Source organism: Bombus terrestris, chromosome 10, assembly GCF_910591885.1.
Source record: "Bombus terrestris chromosome 10, iyBomTerr1.2, whole genome shotgun sequence".
NCBI lineage: Eukaryota > Metazoa > Arthropoda > Insecta > Hymenoptera > Apidae > Bombus > Bombus terrestris.
Window position 1 is genome coordinate 10,493,333 of NC_063278.1, and position 21,195 is coordinate 10,514,527.

The 21,195-nt window shown below is 34.8% G+C and overlaps 1 protein-coding gene and 2 long non-coding RNA genes across 5 annotated transcripts in view; 2 read left to right on the top strand and 1 right to left on the bottom strand.

Annotated features, from left to right (window-relative positions):
- The window catches only part of LOC100643334 (cell growth regulator with RING finger domain protein 1), a 42,194-nt gene extending 21,453 nt beyond the window's left edge, over positions 1 to 20,741 (top strand). For all 3 annotated transcript variants that reach the window (XM_012312403.3, XM_012312402.3, XM_048409611.1), the window contains 5 exons: positions 1,254 to 1,411; positions 17,449 to 17,620; positions 17,753 to 17,894; positions 18,205 to 18,312; positions 18,726 to 20,741. In XM_012312403.3, coding sequence (XP_012167793.1) covers positions 1,258 to 1,411; positions 17,449 to 17,620; positions 17,753 to 17,894; positions 18,205 to 18,312; positions 18,726 to 19,178 — 1,029 coding nt within the window. In that variant the 5' untranslated portion in view covers positions 1,254 to 1,257 and the 3' untranslated portion in view covers positions 19,179 to 20,741. The remainder of the gene's footprint in view (positions 1 to 1,253; positions 1,412 to 17,448; positions 17,621 to 17,752; positions 17,895 to 18,204; positions 18,313 to 18,725) is intronic.
- Positions 1,418 to 12,597, top strand: LOC125385851. Its single transcript, XR_007225549.1, has 2 exons — positions 1,418 to 7,853; positions 7,927 to 12,597. It is a non-coding gene; the product is annotated as an uncharacterized LOC125385851 (long non-coding RNA).
- Positions 14,413 to 16,624, bottom strand: LOC105666117. Its single transcript, XR_001099020.3, has 3 exons — positions 15,648 to 16,624; positions 15,360 to 15,539; positions 14,413 to 15,278 (listed from the first exon to the last, which is right to left on the bottom strand). It is a non-coding gene; the product is annotated as an uncharacterized LOC105666117 (long non-coding RNA).
- Positions 20,742 to 21,195: the final 454 nt, after the last annotated feature.

The following is a 21,195-nucleotide window of genomic DNA, read 5'->3' on the forward strand; positions in this document are numbered from 1 at the left end:
TCAAACTCGATCGAATAACTTAACAAGATAGAACTTATTCGTTAATTTCTCTATTTGTTCAAATATTTGATTATTATTTATCCGTACGAGTTATGTTTCTTTTTCGAGAAAGAATGGAGAACGTAGAACAAGCAGAATCTTTCTTCTAGAATACTTTACCGCGTCTGATTTATTTTTTGCGTCACTGCGAGGAAGAAAGCAAAGGAAAGATGAGAAACTCTCGGCAACTAGTCGATACATGATTTTCAAACCCGTTAGTTCATACTTGTTAGTAGGAAAAGGTAGTATACTGTTATTTCTCAGATGGCCTAATCGTCTCGCGTTCAAGATTGTGCATACCTGCACGTAGGACACTATCGTCGTTTAACTTATAAACAGTATCTCATGTGTCGAGAGAGAACGGAGTACTAATTATAAGCTCTGAGGAACAAATCAAACTTTTTATGTTGAATTGTAAATACATTATGCGGAATTGTAAAGTTTCTCGCGAGTTACAAATATTAATTCTTTTACTTCAACGTTTTGAAGCTTAATTAAATTAGACTATTAATTTAAAAGCTATAATTCTTAGTGCCCTTAAATACCCTTATAATACTAAAGGAAGTTAGGGCATAAAAGTTTGAATCCGAACGACTTCGAAGAATTTGAAAGTTTACTTAGTTGCGAATGTATCTCTCTCTACTCTAATGATTAAACTCTAATGATTAAACTGGGAACATTTATGCATTTACGAAAAATGCACAGAATACACATGATATATTATAATATATGGAATATTCAATGTACAGTGCTTTATAACATTTAACGATCGAAACAAATCTGCCTTGTAAGAAATATTTCTCAGAATGAGTAGCTGATATCTGTCCGGATGTTTATGCTTCTCGAATCATTTCAAAGGCATTTTCTACGCGAAAATATTTTATATACGAAGTATAACAAAAGGATAATAATGGATGAATATGCACATCATCGACCGAGGCTCCTGCATTCTGCAGTAGAGTCAATCCTTCTCCAATTAACAAACGTGTCGCATCGATTCGCAGTCGCAGATTAACCGTGTGTGTCAACGTCAGTAAAGCGATTTTTGTATCGTCTTACAGCTTAGCTTCACGTTTCGCTAACCATTCCACAAAAATATAAACTTGAAAAATCGAGGACTCAAGAAAAATATAAATCCGCGTAAACAGCCACATATTAATAATAAATGATTAAAGATGGTTCGATTAAATGAGAAATCCGATTTCTTTGTACAGGAATATGATCGTGCTTCGTATTCACGGCGACGAATTGATGTTTGGAGGGAGTGGAAGCGTAATGACACATTCGCCGCGCATACCTCAGATGGAGATGATGAAGGTCCACATTCCCTTCACCTTCAAGCTTCACGAAAGTTTCAAGAGCACTTATACCGGTGAGTCTTTTCTTTCAATTTTCCTCCTTTGTCTCTTTCAGAAGTCTGTCGAAGAAATCGCAAGCATGTTACTTTCGAATTGATACCGAGAAAATAATTGAAGAAACGCTTGATATGTTTTATTCAACTGAATCATCAATTTGAATAATTTCAAAGTTATCATCAAAAGAAGACCGATTAAATATATAAAATTATACAAAAATTCCAAAATTGAAATATCTAATTAATTGAATATCTAGAGAAGTTTACAAATTATATCGAAATTCAAGTAGACGTACTATCTATGATTCATCATTCATTATTCTCGCGTCATTAACATTTTAAATTAGGAATGTCGGTGGGAAAAAAGATAAATCCGTTTCTGACAAACAGATCGGAGATCGTATCTCGCACAATCGATATACTAACGCTCGGACGTGTCTCGCCTTCGTTTCATCTAATACTCACGAGATTAGTATTCGTTGCTGCTTGAAAGGTCGTCAAAATTCACGTGTTGTTACAAGCAAACCCGACGACTCATTACGAAGAACTCTATAACTTTTTGAATCTATATTCTCGCTCGCGAAATAACGTTCTTCCGACGATTCTTCTCTACAAGAAATCTTTATTACTTTGCTCTCTACCAACAGTAAGCAGACGCAAATTTCGCAAGTCTTGGTTCGTTGGGCTAATTGACTCTTGAAAGGAGCAAAACCTCCTTCGTGTAAGTCTCGATCGGCTCGAAAGTAGGTTATAGACACCGCGTAAGAAGAAAAAGAAGAAAAAAGGCGAGACGGTCCTCCCGTTGGTCGTCGTTGTCGCTTGTCGTAATTGGTATGCAGGTGTGAAGATATCTGAAGTTACGAAACGTTACCTTGACCGCTTGGCCAGGTCATTGTGAGTCATTTAACCGGGAATAATTGATCGTGGGCAAGGGATCTATCTCATAATTATATTACTTCGCGCAACACTTTTTATAATTGCTTCCCATTTCGAGCAAATTCATAGATTAGTATGTAAATATTCGTTTTTAAATACCTATGTATAAAGCAAATTTTCTTATTGCACATCAGGAAAAAAAGGTTTATGAGATATTTGAATAATTGTATAGCTTGTTCACAAAAACTTATATTTTTCTTTATTCTTTTAAAAACTAGATCTTTATACGTATTTTAGGCAGAATTTGATTTTTAGTAGCCCATTGATACAATGGGTGAGATTAATAAAGCGAAGATTTATGAGTTTTAAAAAATTTCAATTACTATTCAAAAGTATTAACGTAGTTGGCGTGGTAACGATTTTCGGAATACGACGGCTTAAATATGCAAAACTACGCAAAGCATTCATTGTAATATTTAAAAGGTAACACGAATCTTTATTTAGATTCCGCATCTATAATTATTATGATAAGCACCTACAATTTATTCATTGTAAAACACTTCTTCTACCTACTTGATTTATTATGCGAAGGAAGTAAAATCACTTCGATTCATTATTAACAAATTAACAAGAATTATCTTCATCCGTAAGTATAATTAGTCGCAAGTGCTTGACTTTTAAATTCTTACGCAATTTCTGTTTCTCGAGTGCATATTGTTCTTCCCATTGATTCCCGTTACATACATGCAGCTTGTGCGGTTTCTTCAAAGCGATAACAGATATTTCCTGAACTATCCATCTTTGGTCAAAAGCACAGTTAAGAAGAAAAAGAAGCTTCAATAGCTTTAGAATAACCGTCGAAGATATATCCTGCACAATGCATACAGTTGAGAACGATCTTCTTCCCCCGCCGTGGTCACGTTTTATTACGCGACCGGTTGATTTATGCTTGACGCCCGCCGACCCTCGATAAATTCATTAAACCACGCGTATTCGTGCGATCGCGGGCGTATTTGTTACGCGCAGGGCTAGTCTCTGTTAACCTTGCGAGTGTGCCTTGGATTTTATTCGAACCATGCCACGGACCATGCAGCAACAATGGTGGAGCACGTATCCGATTGTTAATGGAAACTCGATTAATCAGAATGATGATGATCGTCTGCAATAGTACTCTCGTGTATTGCTATTTAGTATGAAAGAACAGCAATTCATAAGATTATCTTATGTTGTTACAATTTTTTTCTTTGGATTCTTGTTGAGTACGTTCTTCTTTTTCTAATTATATACATCTTATAATTCGATGAGACGTGAGAAAGTTAAAATATTCGTAAAATTATAATATGTTGATTTTCTTTCAATTGTAGATATTCTTGTATCCTCGGCTCGTTTAGTATACATCTAAGAAGTTTCTGATATATCTTTTATACTTATACTTAAGTTATACTCTTTTACCAGTTGACCATTAATCACTTCATTACAGCTTCTGTGTGTTATGTGTCCTTTCAGAGAATTCCCTTACATTAAGAAATCGACAAATGTTTGCTTCATCTTTAAATTTAAACGAAACTCCAATAAATACGAATATTATTCATTATTCGCTATCTGATACGAATGAATTTGTCGTCAACATCGGTTCTAGGGAATTACTGATTAATTTAAACGTACGTAAAATAAATGAAACGTCAAAGATAAGCAATATTTTCCTCGTTGATTTCTAATTCGAAGACGATAGTGACTCGTTTCTCGTGGAAGCGATGAATTTTCCCGGTAAGGCGCCAACAGAGAAGAGTCATGGTGACAAGGGCAGAGTATTTTCGAATTCCAAACTCGCAGGCAAAGGTGACCATGTAAAACTGTGAGGGTCGATCGCGGAGGTATAGACTGTAGAATTGTTCATCGAGGACAGCGTTTGCTTGTCGGAACACACGAATGTTACGTAAGTTACGTGACAATATATGTAATAATTTCCACTCGATCCTGTGCAATTATTGATAAACTCAATGTAAGAATTATTAATAAATTTGAGTCACCAGCTGCTTGTACGTGTGTCTTTCTCATCCTTGATAGTTTCGATAGTTGCTTCGATCGTTCTTTTGGCAATAATGTACCATAATGAAAAACACATTAATCGACAAGTTGCTGTGTCCTTAATGCTGGTCGTTGGCAGATATTTGAAAATCAATCGTACTTGAACGATGGTTAGTAAGTAAAGTTTCTTAATAATTTACTATGTTTTGAAAAACTCATTAGGATCAATAAACGTCATATCGCTAATGGATCTTTAAGAATTTTATAAACATGTAGATATATCTAGAATCTTCATTTCGTAATGCTTTTTCGACTGGATTCTAATGTAACGAAACCATTGAATTAATAGATATATCTCCAATGAAAAAAGCATAAAAATACTTTTTGCTAATGAGGCTGATTGCTACTGAAAAATAAAATTACAAAAACAAATTCTGATGCCAGACATTGATTAATCCTATAAGGCCGTTAGTGAGAGAGAGTGAGAGAGAGAGAAGAGAAAGAGAGACCCATCAAATGTAGCAATATAAATTTCACATTTTAAATGTCATCTGTATCTAACACAATTATTAATATTTATTTCTTATATGTAATTAAAATAATGTACTTTTGCATCCCATACAATGGAAATCTGAGAAATTGCCTTTCTAAATCTGAATTCTTCGTCGTTTTATCAAAGGATTAAAAAACGAACGATGTCCTCGAGAATTCCGTAACAGCTTTAAAACAGAACCTTTACCATCGATCGACCGATGGTTGATCGACGTTATGCGTGTCAAGTTCACCGACTCGTTCGAAAAACTTACTTAACAAGCATGTTACGAGTTGCAACGAGCGAGATGAAAGGCAACGAATCGAAAGCTCATTCATAGCCTGGCATTTTACCGAGCAAATATTACATCTGCCTGCGTATCGGTGAACGGTTGCCGGCACTAAATAGCTCTCCCGGTTTCATTGTGCAACATGTAATCGCGATTGAATCGAGAGAGAGAGAGAGAGAAAGAGAGAAGAGCTTGTGGTCCAGGTTACGAAAGGTAAACCAACCGGTGATGTAATGTTGCGAGTCGATTGCAAGATTCCTTCTTCGACGGGAGAAGCAAGTTAACCGGGTGGTGATCGTCCGCTCGAGACGAAATCTTCTCATGATCCTCGCTATTTAGTTCCCGTACTTCTTAACGATGTTAAAGCTTTCGAAACTTGTACGTATCTCGATAATTGCCGTGTTTCGCAATTCCACGTTTCAATTTAGTTGTTTGGTGATTGCTACATTGTAAATGTAGGATGGAAGTACGAAAATGATTCGAAATAATGTATCTAGGATGATACGGGCGAATATACTTAATAGTGATATTAGTAATTAGCAACGTCGATATAAGTAACGTATGAGTTTTATAGCAAATCCAATGAAGTAGAGAAGTTACAAAGTAGATTTCTATTTACTTTTAACGTAACATATGTTATCATCATTTGTGTACATATTTCGTGAATATTTTACTTTCTTGTTATATTATGTTTCTAAAAGGTATCTTTCCTCGTGGCGTTGAATTATGAATAACATCAGAATGTATGTTCCATAACTTCAGGTAGCATAGTGAGGACCTTGTTCTTATTTTTTGGCTCCCATCTTGTAAATTCCAGCCTTGTTCCCATATACCAGCCTTGTTATAAGCTCAAGATGTATATGAGTATGAATAAACTTGGTAGGCACTTAGTGAATCATCAACGTAATAAACGAGTTATTAAAAGAGCTAATTCCATTAAAGGGACGTTAATAATAATTTAATTACTCGTTATACAAGATGAACTTTATAAAAGAAATTATCATATTCATCTGGAATCTAGAACAGCAATTATTTCTTCATTGGTTCGGGGCTCCAGCTATCTTACTTTCGTTTCTTAAAATTCTTTCTTTCATTTCTTTGAACGTATTTTTAAGCCCCAGTTTTAGTATCACGCGAACGTGACAGATTTTATTACGGTATCACATGTCCAAGAACCATGTCGTTATTAGACAACTATACCACGTACGTTCAAACTAATATTTAAGATAAAAACATTCTTACTCCCTTTTCCAAGCAACAGATAGCAGCAATCTCCTTCAATTTCAATCTCATTTCTATCATTTTGAACATGCTGGGCTTCTTTTTTGATGATCTTGCATCTATCATATTATATCCATCGTATTTTGCTATCGCTAACGAATCTTTTATTTGGAGGAAAATATATAAACCAATGAAGTATGAAATCTACGTAGAAATTCGTTTCACCTATCAAATATTATAGCGAATGCCGTATATTGGATATATCATGCATTTTTATATTTTTTAACTTTCTATAAATGCATAAATCGTTTTAATAAGCATACGTTCTCGTTTCAATTTTCGTTTTCAATCTCAAATAAACGTTAAAATAAATCCTCTTCCTTCAGGTCTCCAACTTCTTTTGTTCCATCGTTTCTCTTTTTGCATTTTTTGCTATTCCTCTCGTGACGTGGTCTATTCTCAAGCAAATAGAGTGCGTCGTTTTCGGGAAATTTTTTTTGCAGGCACATACTTACGAGCATCGTAGCGTGGCGTCGCACATAATGCAACATCCTGTCGAATCATTGCCTTTGTATTACGTAAAACGCCGCCCGGTATACGAGGGCAGGATAAAGAGAGAGGAGGAGAAAAACGCACACTGCAGCGCCGTTCTTTTTCTCCTCCTCCTTCTCTTTTTCACTTCTTTTTCGGTCTTTTTTCTATTATTATACGCGTGTCCCTGGCCAATTGCACAGAAATGAACTCGCCGACTGCAATTACCCTCGCGAGTGAGTTCTCGACCGCCTCCTACTTTCATTCGTGTTCCCACAATACATAATAGGCTGTATTGTTAGAAAAGAAACTAGACTACTCCTCTTCCTTTTACCAACTGGAAGTAAATTCTTCTCCTTTTCTTTTCATATATATATATATTTTTTGCTCGTCTATATCCCGTTACGTCGTCTGTAGTCGCTTCATTGAATATGTAATAGTAACTGACCTGCTTGTAAGTTTTCTCCAAGGAATCATAAACGAAGAACGCAGAAGAAAAGCACAACTTCTCGCGTGAAAACAGTTTTAAAATACAATCTCTGTCAGTCAGCCTCATATTACCAAAAAACTGTCTTGTTATTAAATTTGTTTACGGAGTTCTGTGAAAAAATATTTACGTGAAAAGTGTTACTTTCTCAACAGTATCGTTTCTCTTTTTAACTACATTATACTAAGCTACGTTCTTTTAATTACCAAACAACATAAAAACCAGGAAACCAACAACATCATACTCATATTTTCTTCCTTATAATCTCCATACAAAGTCAGTTAAGCTTCTGGAGGAAGCGTACAAAGTAGAGGATTTGTTCATCGATCTCTTTATCGAATCCCAAATGAAGAAGAACGGCGCCCTTGAAATTTTAAATTACAATCGCGTTGATTTAAACTTCTCATTCAACGCATTTAGCCGTGTGAAGAATCGATTTTGATGTGCTGATCGAAGCACACAGTGAAGAATCTATTTTAAGAAATCGATTTATGCGGTAAATATTCCCCTGCATATGTGTACACATGTACGTATGTACGTTTTGTTTGATCTGTCTGTTTCTGTTTTAGATCGATAACGCGGTTTGAGAATCGGACGAGAAACGTCAGAATAATTTTGGAAAAAGGACACGGTACTCGGGAAGCCTTAAACGGGAACGATCATAAAATACTGTAACGTGTAAGGTAACGGTTCCTGCCGCGTAAAAAGAACGGTTTCTCGTTTGGTTGCCAAAGTCACAGTACATGTCAGTTAGTGCCAGAGTTTAGAAATGTGCTCACGTAAGAAATTATACGTTCTACCTACTATTGGTGATTTATGATCCTCTCAGAACTGTAGTTTCGTAGGTAATGATTACACTTGTGCTTTTTTTTAGAACAGGTTTTAAACAGAGAGATTATTCGTTTAAAAAGAACCAATTGTTACATTCAAATGGTTTTTCTGTAGCTAAGAATTTTTCAGATATTACAGAAAATACGTTTCAGATCCATCAAGAGTTGTTTTCATCCCCTTCGATATGGATCTTGGATTTTCATTAAAATTTAGCCATTTACGTTTGAAAATGGTCAAGAAGTTATCAATTCTAAAAATGTTATACCGAGCTACCACAGTCTTGATCTTTTTATATTTCCACCTTTTTCATATTTTCCAAGAAACGATAATTTCTTGTAATTGGCATTGTCTAATAATCGTCTTTAAAAATCTACATTTCTCAATGTCAGTTCTGAGTCTCCACTCCTCTCTTCACTTTTCTTTATTTTCGTGGCTACCGTATCCAGCTTCGCAGTACAAAGTTAACAATGGCGATAATAAATTATTATTGTTATTATTATTATCTATTTAATTCTGGCTTTTTGCTTTGAATGACTTTCAGTTATCGGCCTTGCAACCGTGCATAATCTTTACCCAATACAACAATAATGATAGTGAATTATAATGAATAAAGAAGTATGGAATTCAATAAAAATTGCATAGGTCGAGAAAACAAAGACTCTTCGAAGTGGAAGGAAAGGAAAGGAAAAGCGAACGGGCACAACGCAAATAAGAGAAATTTACGTCAACTTGCTCAAGGCATTTTTGCACCTACAATGACCTACATAGATCTGTTGTTTCTCTAGTAAATACAAGAGTTTCTTCTTCAAGAAAATAGAAGCGTACACTAACTAACGACTATTTTTGCATAGTACGCATCTTTTCCATCTCTTTTAAGCTTTTGTAAATTTACACACGACAAATATTTATGCCATTTGTATCCACTCAGAATTGACAGAATTTATATTTTATCCCGCACGACTTATTTTTTCTTTTTCCTGTTTTCCTTTCATTTCTTGGAAGCTATCATAGAACTGATATGAACAAAAAATGACCGTGTTTTTTTTATCGTTAGTTAATTACAGATATCATGTATATCGCAATTAATTTAATTAAATTAAAAAATCGCAAATTTAATTAAATTAAAAAATAAGTTATTACGTGTAAAAAAATGTAATGAATGTTTATCTATATTCGCACGAAATTGATGATAATAGTAAGAAACCTAGTTCATCAAATGTACTGCGTACGTCTCGAATGCATATTTTTTTTACGATATACTTTATAATACCGACTTGATAAAGTCTTTTTAAATACTGAAAATCCAATCAGCAATGAAGGCGTTAACCTATTAATGAAATTGCTTCCTAGTCAAAAAATTCTATACTCGTAGAATTAAAATTTAACAAAAACGAATCAATTTTAGTTAGACCAATTTTGATTCTTACAATTCCTAGGAAAATTGAAACAACACATAAAAATTAGAAAATAAAGAAATTACTATATTGTAAAGATTGAATGAGTTAATATTGTTCGTGATAATATTCGCGGTAAAAATTCTGTTTGCTAAAAGGTCAACAAGAATCAACAAGCAAAATTAAAAAAGCGGAAAAAAATTCCGAGTGAGCCTAATGAAGACTGTAAACTGCACAGAACGACGAGTTTTAAAGATTAAAAACGCAGCGGAGAATTGTAAATGAGTCGTCAAATGGTTGGAGCAATTAATGGCTGCGGCTTGCTTTCGCATATATTGTACTGCAAACGTTTGCTTGTGGAAGCACTAAAGAGTTGCAACAATAGGAGCAAAATAAAAGTCAATGCTTTTACACTTCATGGTCACACGAGCAATTATCATCTCCCCTTTGTTCCTTTCGTTCAAGTGAGAACCATAAACTTTTAAATTATTGGCCATATTTTCATTTACGAAACAGTTTTTTAATTGTAATTTAATGTAAAGTGTAATTTAAATTGAAATAATTCGATTGCATTATTTTGATCTGTTTTTCTTGATAAAGAATTAACGCAGTATTTGGAAGAGATAGACAATTTTTTGCTCGAATTATTAAAATTAGTCTTTGACATATTTACAAATTTTCAAGTGCTTCTAAACTTCTGCATATGCACCGATCTCTTTCCTTTTCCTGCAACATCGCCTTCTACTGATACTAATAATATCATACTTGTTAATTCAAGGACGAATAATATCATACTTTCGTAATAAATCTATTGCAATAGAAAGTTCCATTAACTGAGCATGGCCGAGTAAAATCATAGAAACAAATCTACAGAAAGGAAATCTTAACTCAAGTATCCAAGACCTCTTAAAATACCAAAAATAAAGCTACTTGAATCGAATCTCGGCTCAGACCATCGATCCACCAAAATGCAGTGCAATGTTGAAAGATAAACAGATGAGAATAAAATACAAGATATCTTAACTATAAGATAGATTTACCTTCTAAGAAGATTATAGGATATTTAATTATATCTTAATCGGTCTTATCTACATTTAAAAAATACGAGTAAATTATAATAATCCTTTCTTTAATCTGTGATCCTTTTAAAAATACACTGCTAAAATACAGAGCCCATTTACATCCTCTTAATTGATTCACCATTCTTACAATATACTTAATTGCTCTGTATTCTCTAAAAATTATCATCGAGCTGCCTCAAATCGATTATTTGACATTACTACTAGCCAAGCCTGTTGGTCGACAAAGGTTTAAGATCTTTCTTGGCACAACTATGATGTTAAATTTTATTGAAATAGAAGTATAATTATATACCAGACTATGGATATTTATACAAACTCATTTGTTTGGTAATCTAGTCGTAAATTTGTCCTCTAGTCAGTGAATCTACTCGCAAATTTGTTTCACCTATCAATAATATAAAAAATATTGTACTTTGGTTAGTTACATATTTTTATACCGAGCGTGCATTGTATTTATTTTTTCATCTTTAAATTCCCACGGATGCATAAAAATCCGTAGTCTAACAATCAGATAGATCTCATTATTTTCATAACTGTTTTTTCTTATTATACGCTACTTTATCCGTATAATATATTTCAGCGAATATGCTTCTAACGTAGACAGATACTGCCTTTCTCCGTAATCCTCCAGTATCTCTGGCTAACTATAATCTATCATTTTTGTGGAGTAATGCCTCCAGTTTCCGTGGCGACCGGACATGATTGAAGCGCGGTTGCGTGTTCACCAGCCGGCTTATTCCACGAGAGGATTTCGACATCGTCTGCTCAAGGCTAGGAACTATTACACGTACATATGACTGATCGCCAGTCACCGGTTTTGGATCGGTTTCTCCGTGTTGTTGCGATCGCCCGAGCAAAACGATACGAAGAATGCTACTAGTCGTAGCGTACCAACATCTTGTATAAAATGGAATAACAAGAAAACCCCGGCTTGTCGTACGTGACTCTCTGGGCGTAGAACAATCAAGGTCGATAGAAACGATCATATGCCATTTATGTAGGCCTTTCTGTTTCTGCGGATATATTTATCCTGATATATCACGCGTTCTTTTCTGTTCTAATCGAACGTGTGCTTCGAGTAGATTTTTACGCTCGATCTTATGTTTCTTATCGTTATGTATATAACGGGCAACAACAATGAATTGACGCTATATATCAATTGCGTCACGCAATATCAGAAGCTAAATTGATTAAGTCCATTTTCTGAAAGTATCGTTGTTTTAGTGTCACAATTACATGATTCTTTACAGACTAAAGAATTAACTTCGATGGAGTTCTCAATTATAATCGAACATGTATAGGGAACGTATTATGGTAGATTTTATTATTATTATTATAACCGATATTATAATCTCAAGAAACGAAATAATCTGCTATTGTCGCGTATACATACATAGATGTTTGTAAAGTGATCCCATGTTTTAGATTTGTATATATGTACGTTTGATAAAAATAGCGTAGTTGGTACGGTGGGATGAACTTCACTGTATGTGCAATGATGATGACTAACTTGATATATATCTTGATCTAACTGAAGAATTCACTTTTATTTATTGGATTTTTAAGTAAGTCAAGGTCAGTGTGTAGACGGTCAGTGTAGATCAGTAGAAGGTTGGTACCTGGATTCATTGCTCTACAAAAATTAGATAAATCTTGATCTCTTATCGTTTCTTGCAATGAAGCAATAATCAAGGAAAAGTTAGACACGGTATTTTTAATAACTAAAAAGATATATATATACATAAAATATTTAAAATAAAGTACTCAATATAATATTTAGTACATGATGCAAATCTCACTGCATTTGAAATCCGGTTATGATGATCAGTTCTCTCTATCGTCTAAATTCTATAAACTTTCCATAAACGAAGGAAGTGATAATCTAGTTTTTCAACACGAGTTTATGTATCTATTTAAGTATTCAAGTTTGTAATTCGCGATGAAAAAAATTGTAGATGAGATCGATCTCTCAGAAGTTTAATTAAAGAAGCCAATTAAAGTTCGGTGGTGACGAGCGACTTTTTGATGCTACGTCGTATGTCTCCTTCTGTTTTCCCAATTAAAAACAACGAAGACAAATATATAACGCAGCGAGAACACAGCGTTGAAAAGTCGCTCGCCCTTACTGTGCGAAGCAAGTATGCTCTTGTTGCCATTGCCTGGAATTCTCTGGCTGAGTGGTTGAGTCACAGTTCAAACAGGGGAGAAAGAAGCCTCGAGTATTGCTCGAGACACATAGCAACCCATCGACGAGACAAAGAGGCGGAGATACTGGTTTCCATCTTACTGCTATAGGATGAAGGGATACAGTCTATAATATTAGCAAATTTATTTCGAAATGTAAGTGGACACGAGATCGATCAATATGACTAACGTTGAATTGTAACGCGCAATAAAGAGATTTATTAGAAAGCAGCTTCAAGAATGTCCACGGGAATCTTTGTTTCCACATACCATACTCCTAATTAACGTTTTATTTTGCTTACCGTATTCCATTCGATTTTATAATCATTGTTTCATTCATGAAAGTCTCATGAATCACCATTTCCATTTGAGCTTGTCGAAGCATCGAAGAAATACGTGACAACGAGAGGAAAGGGGAAGGAAACAAATGAAAATTAATTCACGTCAGTATGAATTCATTAGCAATCGATAAGATTATAATTAGCGGTTGTTTAATTATCATCGTTCTCATTATCTCTTACAATAAAGGAACGCCGACCTTCGATTCTATTTTTATTATTTGGAATCCGCAAATGAATAAGAAAAAGTAATTTCACAATTTCACCAGGTTACGTAGGTGTTACGGTAATCGCATTCGTGCTCAGCTACCATTGCACTGTACGTTCTGTTTGCCCCGTGAACGAAAGAGACGGGTATGTGCACGCAAAATGGTCCGATTTCCACGGGTAGCTGGTGCAACGGTGCAACCAAGCGAACGGATTAGTGGGTTTGTTCTGATTATGCAATGACATTTGATAATCGACTATTCCACGCTGACTGTTATCATCATAATTCAATCGGCTTTATGGAACAGTCGCTTTTGTTCCTTTTTCTCCGCGTAGCAGTTTATTGAACTGGACATTAATTGTACTGTATATTATATATACTGATTTTATATTATTGCGGCTTTATATTATATTTATATTATTTATATTACACGAAAGCTTTATATTAAGAATTTTAATATAACTTGTAATTGGTAATCCTATTTTACAATCGTCATACAGTAACGCAAAAACTCAGTCATCAACGCGAGTATGGTAAACATGAAGATTTCTGCAAAAAAAATAGCAAACTTGTCTCTTTAAATTCTTAATAACGTAAAGTAAAACTCGCAACATTCTCTAACTGTTTAACTTTAAACGCAAACTTCTTCGATAAATATTTTAATAAAAACCGACTTCACTTAGAAAATTGAACATATAGATTCCATGGGAAATACGAAAGAATTTGAAGAGTTAAAATTTCCAGCAACGTAAAGTAGAACTTCCAATATTTTCTAAGCGACCAACTTCGAACGCAGACTTCTTCGATAACTATTTAACGAAAACCGACTTCAATTAGAAAATGAAAATATAGATTGCGAGGAAGATACGAAAGAGTTTCGTGCCACGAAACCGAACCACTGAACTGTACTTTGGAATTTGGGTTAATTACAGTCTTGTAAATCAAACACTTGAAACTTAGATTATCAAAAAATTTTACCTTTATGAAAAACCAGTTTTGTCAAAAATAAATAGCTATATTGTCGGTACATGGTCCATTATCACCTATCGAATGGCAAGAGATTTATGTGTGTTCACTTTGTCAAACCGTGGGTGATCATAGTGCAATATACTGTGCAATTGCAGTTGATCTGGTTGGCTGACTGGCCTTTCACCGATCCATTCCATCGTTGTATATACCACTCGACTAATCGATCATGTTGTATTTGTCGATCGGAAAGGTTCGCGAATCCTCATGATTGAGATAGGTCAGTCATTAACAATTCTACTGTTGAATACAAGCAGAACTTCAATGTCAACCGTAAGCTTTTAGAACCTGTAGTGAACTTATTTTAAACTTTGCACGGTATAAGTTCCATATTTTAAATGTCACCATATGTAACGCAATGAATATTTTGCTTTCTATAAACAATCGCAACAATAATGCACATATTTCTCGTGTCTGATAGCAGAAGATAATTATTCTGCAAATTATCCATTCTCAATTCTTCGTTATCTTATTACATCGTTAAAAAATAAAACTATCTCTATTTGAAAATTGACTATTTCCGTTCTGAAGGCAATATCAATTCTCAAAATTTACTGTGGCGTCGGCGATTTTAGATATAGGAAAATAAAATTTAAGGAGCACGTCAAAGTTCTTACTTTATTTACGCGTTTTGCACAAAAAGAGCTTACATACCCCGAGGTCTTTTTGCATCCAATAGTGCAATTTAGTTCGACTTGCGTTAAATCATTTCTTAGGATTAACTCTATGCAGGATAAAGCTCTTCGAAAAGAAGCTTCGTTTGCAAACTTTTAAAGAATCGAGAAATCAGATTTCTGGGATTTCTAATGTCGAAGAACGCATTCAACGGATGTTTGGAGCTTTTTGTTAAACTCAAGACTGTAACATTCAGTATTCAGATTAATATCAGATTATACAGAAAGTTCTAGAGTTTCAAACGTTTCAGGTATACTAGTCTACCTTGCAAAAGTCAGGCCCGTGTTCCCTTCAGAGCTTCTAGGATATCATTCATGAAGTTTGACCCACATCGTGCAGCTCATTATCACAGCCTACGTGTTAAGTCTTTGCCAACCACTCCAGTTATGCTTGACCAGCCATGCTCTAACTCGAAATTGTGCAATTTTGCGTTTGCCATATCACCTGGCAATAGGAGAAAAAAATATATGAGAATGTAAGCTGAACCTTACGGCGCATCCAAGTTGCATTAGAATTGTTGCGTTGATGTAAAAGTTTTATTTTTATATTTACTGTCTGTTGACACGAATGGCTCTGCTATGCTTTAATTCGCAATTATACTGTTTTCATCGCGCTATTATTGTACCCGTATGAACACAAGTTTGAATACAGGTAACTTGACTAATCTGAATCTTCAGATCTTCGGTTTGTGGATCACTGATCGTCTCAAGATGAACTCTGTTGCAAGACCTCGCGTAGACTCGATCAAAGCGCGATTAAAAAAGAACTCTGTGTTCTACTATTTCGTGGCTTCGTGGACTGGCCGATTTGATACTTCGTCTGCGTCGGAGTCTACCACGTTAGACGATCCATCTTGGCAGCTTTCACTTTCGTTCACACCAGCCCCGCGTGATCTCAAAACAATCTCCCATCGATGGTAGCCTCTCCGCGAACGACGAGAATTTTTGGCTTGTCTGCCTGTTTGAACCTCGAATTAAGAAGTGACTCGAGGTAAAAGACCCGAGATTACGAGATTCAGGTCACGATCCTCCGCTTCCTGTGTCGTTTTTTGCCACGAAACGTCGCCTGCAATTATTTCTTCCTCTTCTCAAACACAACGATTCGTTAATTCGCTTGGTAAACAGATCTACTTGGCGTTTTATTAGCATGGATAAGTGTGACAAGGTTGACGGAAAGGTTTATGGATATACTACACATATTACCTGTTAGAGCTCAGAATTATAGTTGACGTCAAAGAGTTTAGAAAGGCCGTTCTCGAGATACGTGGTACGATGACTCATTCGCGGAATAGTTATACACATTATCACTTCGCAAAGTTCAACGTATCTCATATCGCGTATAAGCAGTGTAATTATTGTAAATAGTTGCGTTTCGAATGTTATACGCCTCGACTTTCGTACGCTTTTAAATCTAAATTTAATTGATACGAGATTAAAGCTTCGAAATAGTTTCATCATCGTTTCGAATTAATCGAGTCCGCTTTTAGTAAATTTCTCGATTTGATTTTCTTCAGTCAGTTTCTCGACAAGCAAGAAGATGGCATAAAGAATTCCAAGATAACGCTCGTAACTTCACATCACTTTCCTCCATTTTTCAATTTATGCAGTTGATTAGTACAGCCTTTGAAAGGCTGATATGACGCAGCTGCCAGCCAATTATTATATTGAAACACAAGAGATCTAGATGGTAGAAGCAGAGATCGTAAATGGTACTCTAATAACCACGAAACGAGTAGGGTTCCTAGGTACTCCTTCACAGAGGACAATGAGTATTCGCGAGAATTAGACCTGCAGGAAGTACGTTGTGGTTTGTCCTCTCACGCATGACCTGGAAACCCCGTTGGCCGAGATATCTTGGAACCAGACGAGAGGGAAAAAAAAGGTTGAAAGTAGGCTTGTTACATAATCATTTTGAGTAACGTCACGATGTGAAATAATACGGTTAACATATCGCTGCGAAACTCTTTTCTCGAGTTACTCTTAGCTCTTATTATGTTACAATAAAACGAACGTTCAGTAGGTATATAGTCGTTCCACTAGTTTATGATTTTCCATGATCTTCCATGATTATCAAGTAATCGTAGAATATAATGAATGTATTACTTGTATAATAATCATTTGTGTGAATTAACGATGATATGCTCGAGGAGAAAATTTAAAAGCAATGGAACTATAAATTTAGTCAGTAAAGAGTAGGATTCCACGCTGTAACAATAACAAATGATCCTTAAATATCTTTTTATTTATAAGAATATATCTTTTATATGAACAAGTTGTAAATCTTGTAACATTATTGATACATCACCCTGTATATAGGTATAATACTAAAATGTCCTCTTACTTTCTTGTTACAGAGGTAGAATGCGAAGTATCAAGTCAAGTCGAGTACTCTCTGCAGGCGCTTTGGGGCGTCAGTATAAGGGAACTTCACTTGGCGCTTTGGAAACCTTGGAGCACCCTCAGAGATGCGTCCTTGAACGGCACTCTTCTTCAAGGTCACGCGCAGTATCTCACACCACTACAAACGTATCTTTTTCTAAAATAATTTTAATTCTTATTCTTTTTTTTTAATTATCTTTTATAATTTGTAAACATTTGTATCGTAATTAACATTACCGTTAATGGTACCACTGATAATTCCTTGATTGAGAAATACAGTAGACAACCACACGGGGAAGAAACATTGAGATTGTCGCTTCCAGCGCCAGAATTAGAACTTGGAACACCACCTAGACTTTGTTATCCTTTAGTAATCTTCTTAACTCGCAGGGATAATGGAGATCCTCATCCAGACGAGACCGTGGGTATCTTCTGAGTTTTTACAAAAGCATCGGTCATCTTAATTGCTAATTTATCCTAGAACTTTTGTGAAACGATTTAAATTCTGTAAATACAATGATAATTGCAATGCGGAAAATAACGTATAACTGAAAATGAAATGCAAAGGAGCAGCTACTTTAATGTATATTGTCGAAATATAACAAGCGTTGCGTGACTCGATTACAATCTTATTATCATTAATTAAACTCGTTTTTCCATTAAACCAAACGGACATTTAAATACAAATACTACAACTTCATTAGCTTATTCAGTTTTGTTTTCTTTGCAAGGTGGCTCTGGTAAACGTTGTCCACATCAAAGACAGCGTGTGCACTTTACCAACCTCGATCTTGGCGCAATATCTGAAACAGGCAAATGGCCAGTTGTCTTGTCTTAAGGTAAGTCTCTATATTCAAATACAAATTTTAATTCAAATTCAACATCAGGAAAACCACTCGAAAACTTCCAATTTTTATATATTGCGTTATATACTTTTATATCCTTTACTTATAAGAAATAATTTTCTTCAAAGAATTAGTTTATACTTGTTCTATAACAGTGTATATAAGTATAACAGAACATTTTATTGCACAAAAGTTGAGTTTAGAGTATAATAAAATAAAATTGTAACGATAACTTTTATCACTCTAACTAATCAATTTTTTAATCATTTTCTTGTATTGTATCTGGTGCCTGATACCTATATAAAGATTGAAGATTTTACGGTGGTTTCATAGTTTTATGAGACACACCATATTTCTATCTCAAGCACAAATTAAATTCTGTACTGATGAAACTATTTCTGTTGCAGCAACTATACCTAGCTACCGGTAACTCGACGAACTATGATGAAGGAGACGTGTCTTCGGGTCTAGGCTCAGCTCTAGCCCTCGCAGAACCTTGTAACAACAATGGTAGCTCAACTAGAGGCGCATTGGTTGCCTCCGGGACCGGCGATCCCGAGGGATCGTTATGGAACACAGCCGGAGAACAACTCTGCGTCGTTTGCCAATACTTTCCTCTTTCGCGTGCTCTGTTGCCTTGCAGACATACTTGTATCTGCGCATCCTGCTTTGGCAAGCTAGATCGGTGTCCAATGTGTAGAAGCCCGATAAAGAGTTATTTCTGCATCAGGGGAGAAGAATACATGCCCTTGGAGTCAGAGATCAATCCCTGCAAACAGAGGCAACCGAGCCATGGACCCACTCACTGGCTTCATGATTGGAACGATAGACTCACAGATTTTCTTGGATTCGCACGATAGAATACTTGGTATTCTAAAATGTTTAAAATGTACAGCGTGCAGAATACGATAAAACAGAATGATTGTCATTTGTTTATCCAACTGCTTGAGAAAGTTGTGCATTTTGGTTGGAGAATAGTTTATTTAAAGTCTTTAATTCCTGTGAATTGAATCGAAGTTTGATGAGAGGAAGGTCCTTGAAATAAGATCATTACAAATTTCTTTTAAGGAAGAAATCTGAGAAAGATATGCAGGGCATTAATTCATATGGAAGACAGTAGGAGGAACGGATATTACAAGTACAAGAAAATAAAATTTCTCAACAGAATTATCATCTTTGGACTCGTGAGATATTGATATCTTTTTCTCTTGATGAAAGTTTTATGGAGAGTTAAATAAGCATGAGTGAGTCATAGTTGTGATAATTTATGATTCCTCCAGTTCGTTACTTGTATAATTTTCAGAAAGTTATTGTATCTCTTCTACTTTTATTAATTGTATGTCTCTGCCGTATAAGTTAAATAGAATATGTTACTCTGTTGGGCGTTTGAATGATCTTCAATGATTGAGGAATTTAAAAAAAAATGGATAATTCGTTAACGTCCAAATATATAAAAAACAAAACGGAAAATGTTTCATAAAAAAGAAGAAGTACAGAAAAACGTTTCAGATTTTTACCGCGTAACGTTGTATAAATATTTAAGGTGTAAATACAAGATACAAATAAGACATGTCCAACTTTAAGATGTAATTAATAATTAAGTTATTGATATTATTTCATACGATACGCAGATTTATCCAGTAGCTATAGAAACATTAGTTCCGATATGCATGCCTTTGAAGTATTCTTTCTCTATTTTTCTTTTTATCTTATACAAATTGAAGATATTTTTTCTTTTCCGTAATGCTCTGCCGTCCATGCACAACGATAGAGCTAATTCCCCTAAGGTTCTTTTCAAAACAACATCACACGAAAAAAGAACGCTGCTAAATTAATTTAAGAAGGATATTACGTTAACGTTTAAACTGTAAATACACAGACTGTGATAATTCTAATAATATCTATTATTGTAAACCAGATATATGAGAGTCCTGGATGGGGGACACAACAAAGGAGAAGGAATTGGTACGAAAAAGGAACATGAAATCATTTTCAGATTTCGCATTTGATACATACGTTAGCCTTTTTTATATCTTTTTGGCACTTGCATAAAGAATGATGATACTCTCTTACTCGGGGTTTGTAATTAAATCAAAATTTTATACCTTTTTCATAAAATTTCTTTAAACAAAATTTTTTTTATGACAACAAAATCAGCAAGATGATATTTAAAAAATTTATTTACTTATAATAATAAGGTATAATTGCAAGCCTCAATATGTGAAAGAACGAGAGTATTTGGAATTAGACATGTTGATTCAGCAGTAAAGGCCTCTAAAGTCAATGTTATTGTAGTCGAAGATCTTTTCGTACTATAATTTATATTTTATTTAGTAAGTATGTAGCATTTTGATAATGCGACAATGTCTGTATGTGAGAGAACCTGTATATAATTTATTTAATAAAGCGTATTCATGCTGTCATGCCTTATTGTTCATGAACGCATGCATCCTGACAACGGGAGTTACATTTTTAAATATAGAAATGTAACTATTAAAAAATGGAATAATTTATTAATTATTTAATATTTGTCCTAGATGTTTAAAAAAAGCAACCATCAATTTTGGACTTTCTTCGCATTACCACGGATATTTGCGATATATATAGTCAGAAAGGAAATGAGTGTTTACGCACGTAGTTCTAGTTATTTCACAGTACAGGTGCTGCACCATGCGGCCAAGTGTTAAAAGGAACGAGCATTAGCATATACAAGAACCTATAAAATTAGGGATCTGCCTTTGATTACAATTTAGCATACAGAAGAACCTATATATTTAAGTTTTAAGCTAGGGATCTACTCTGTTTGGTTGGACACTAACATAAACAAGAGCCTATTTAATTGTACAGTTCTATGAAAAAATTCGTATCTACTTTTCT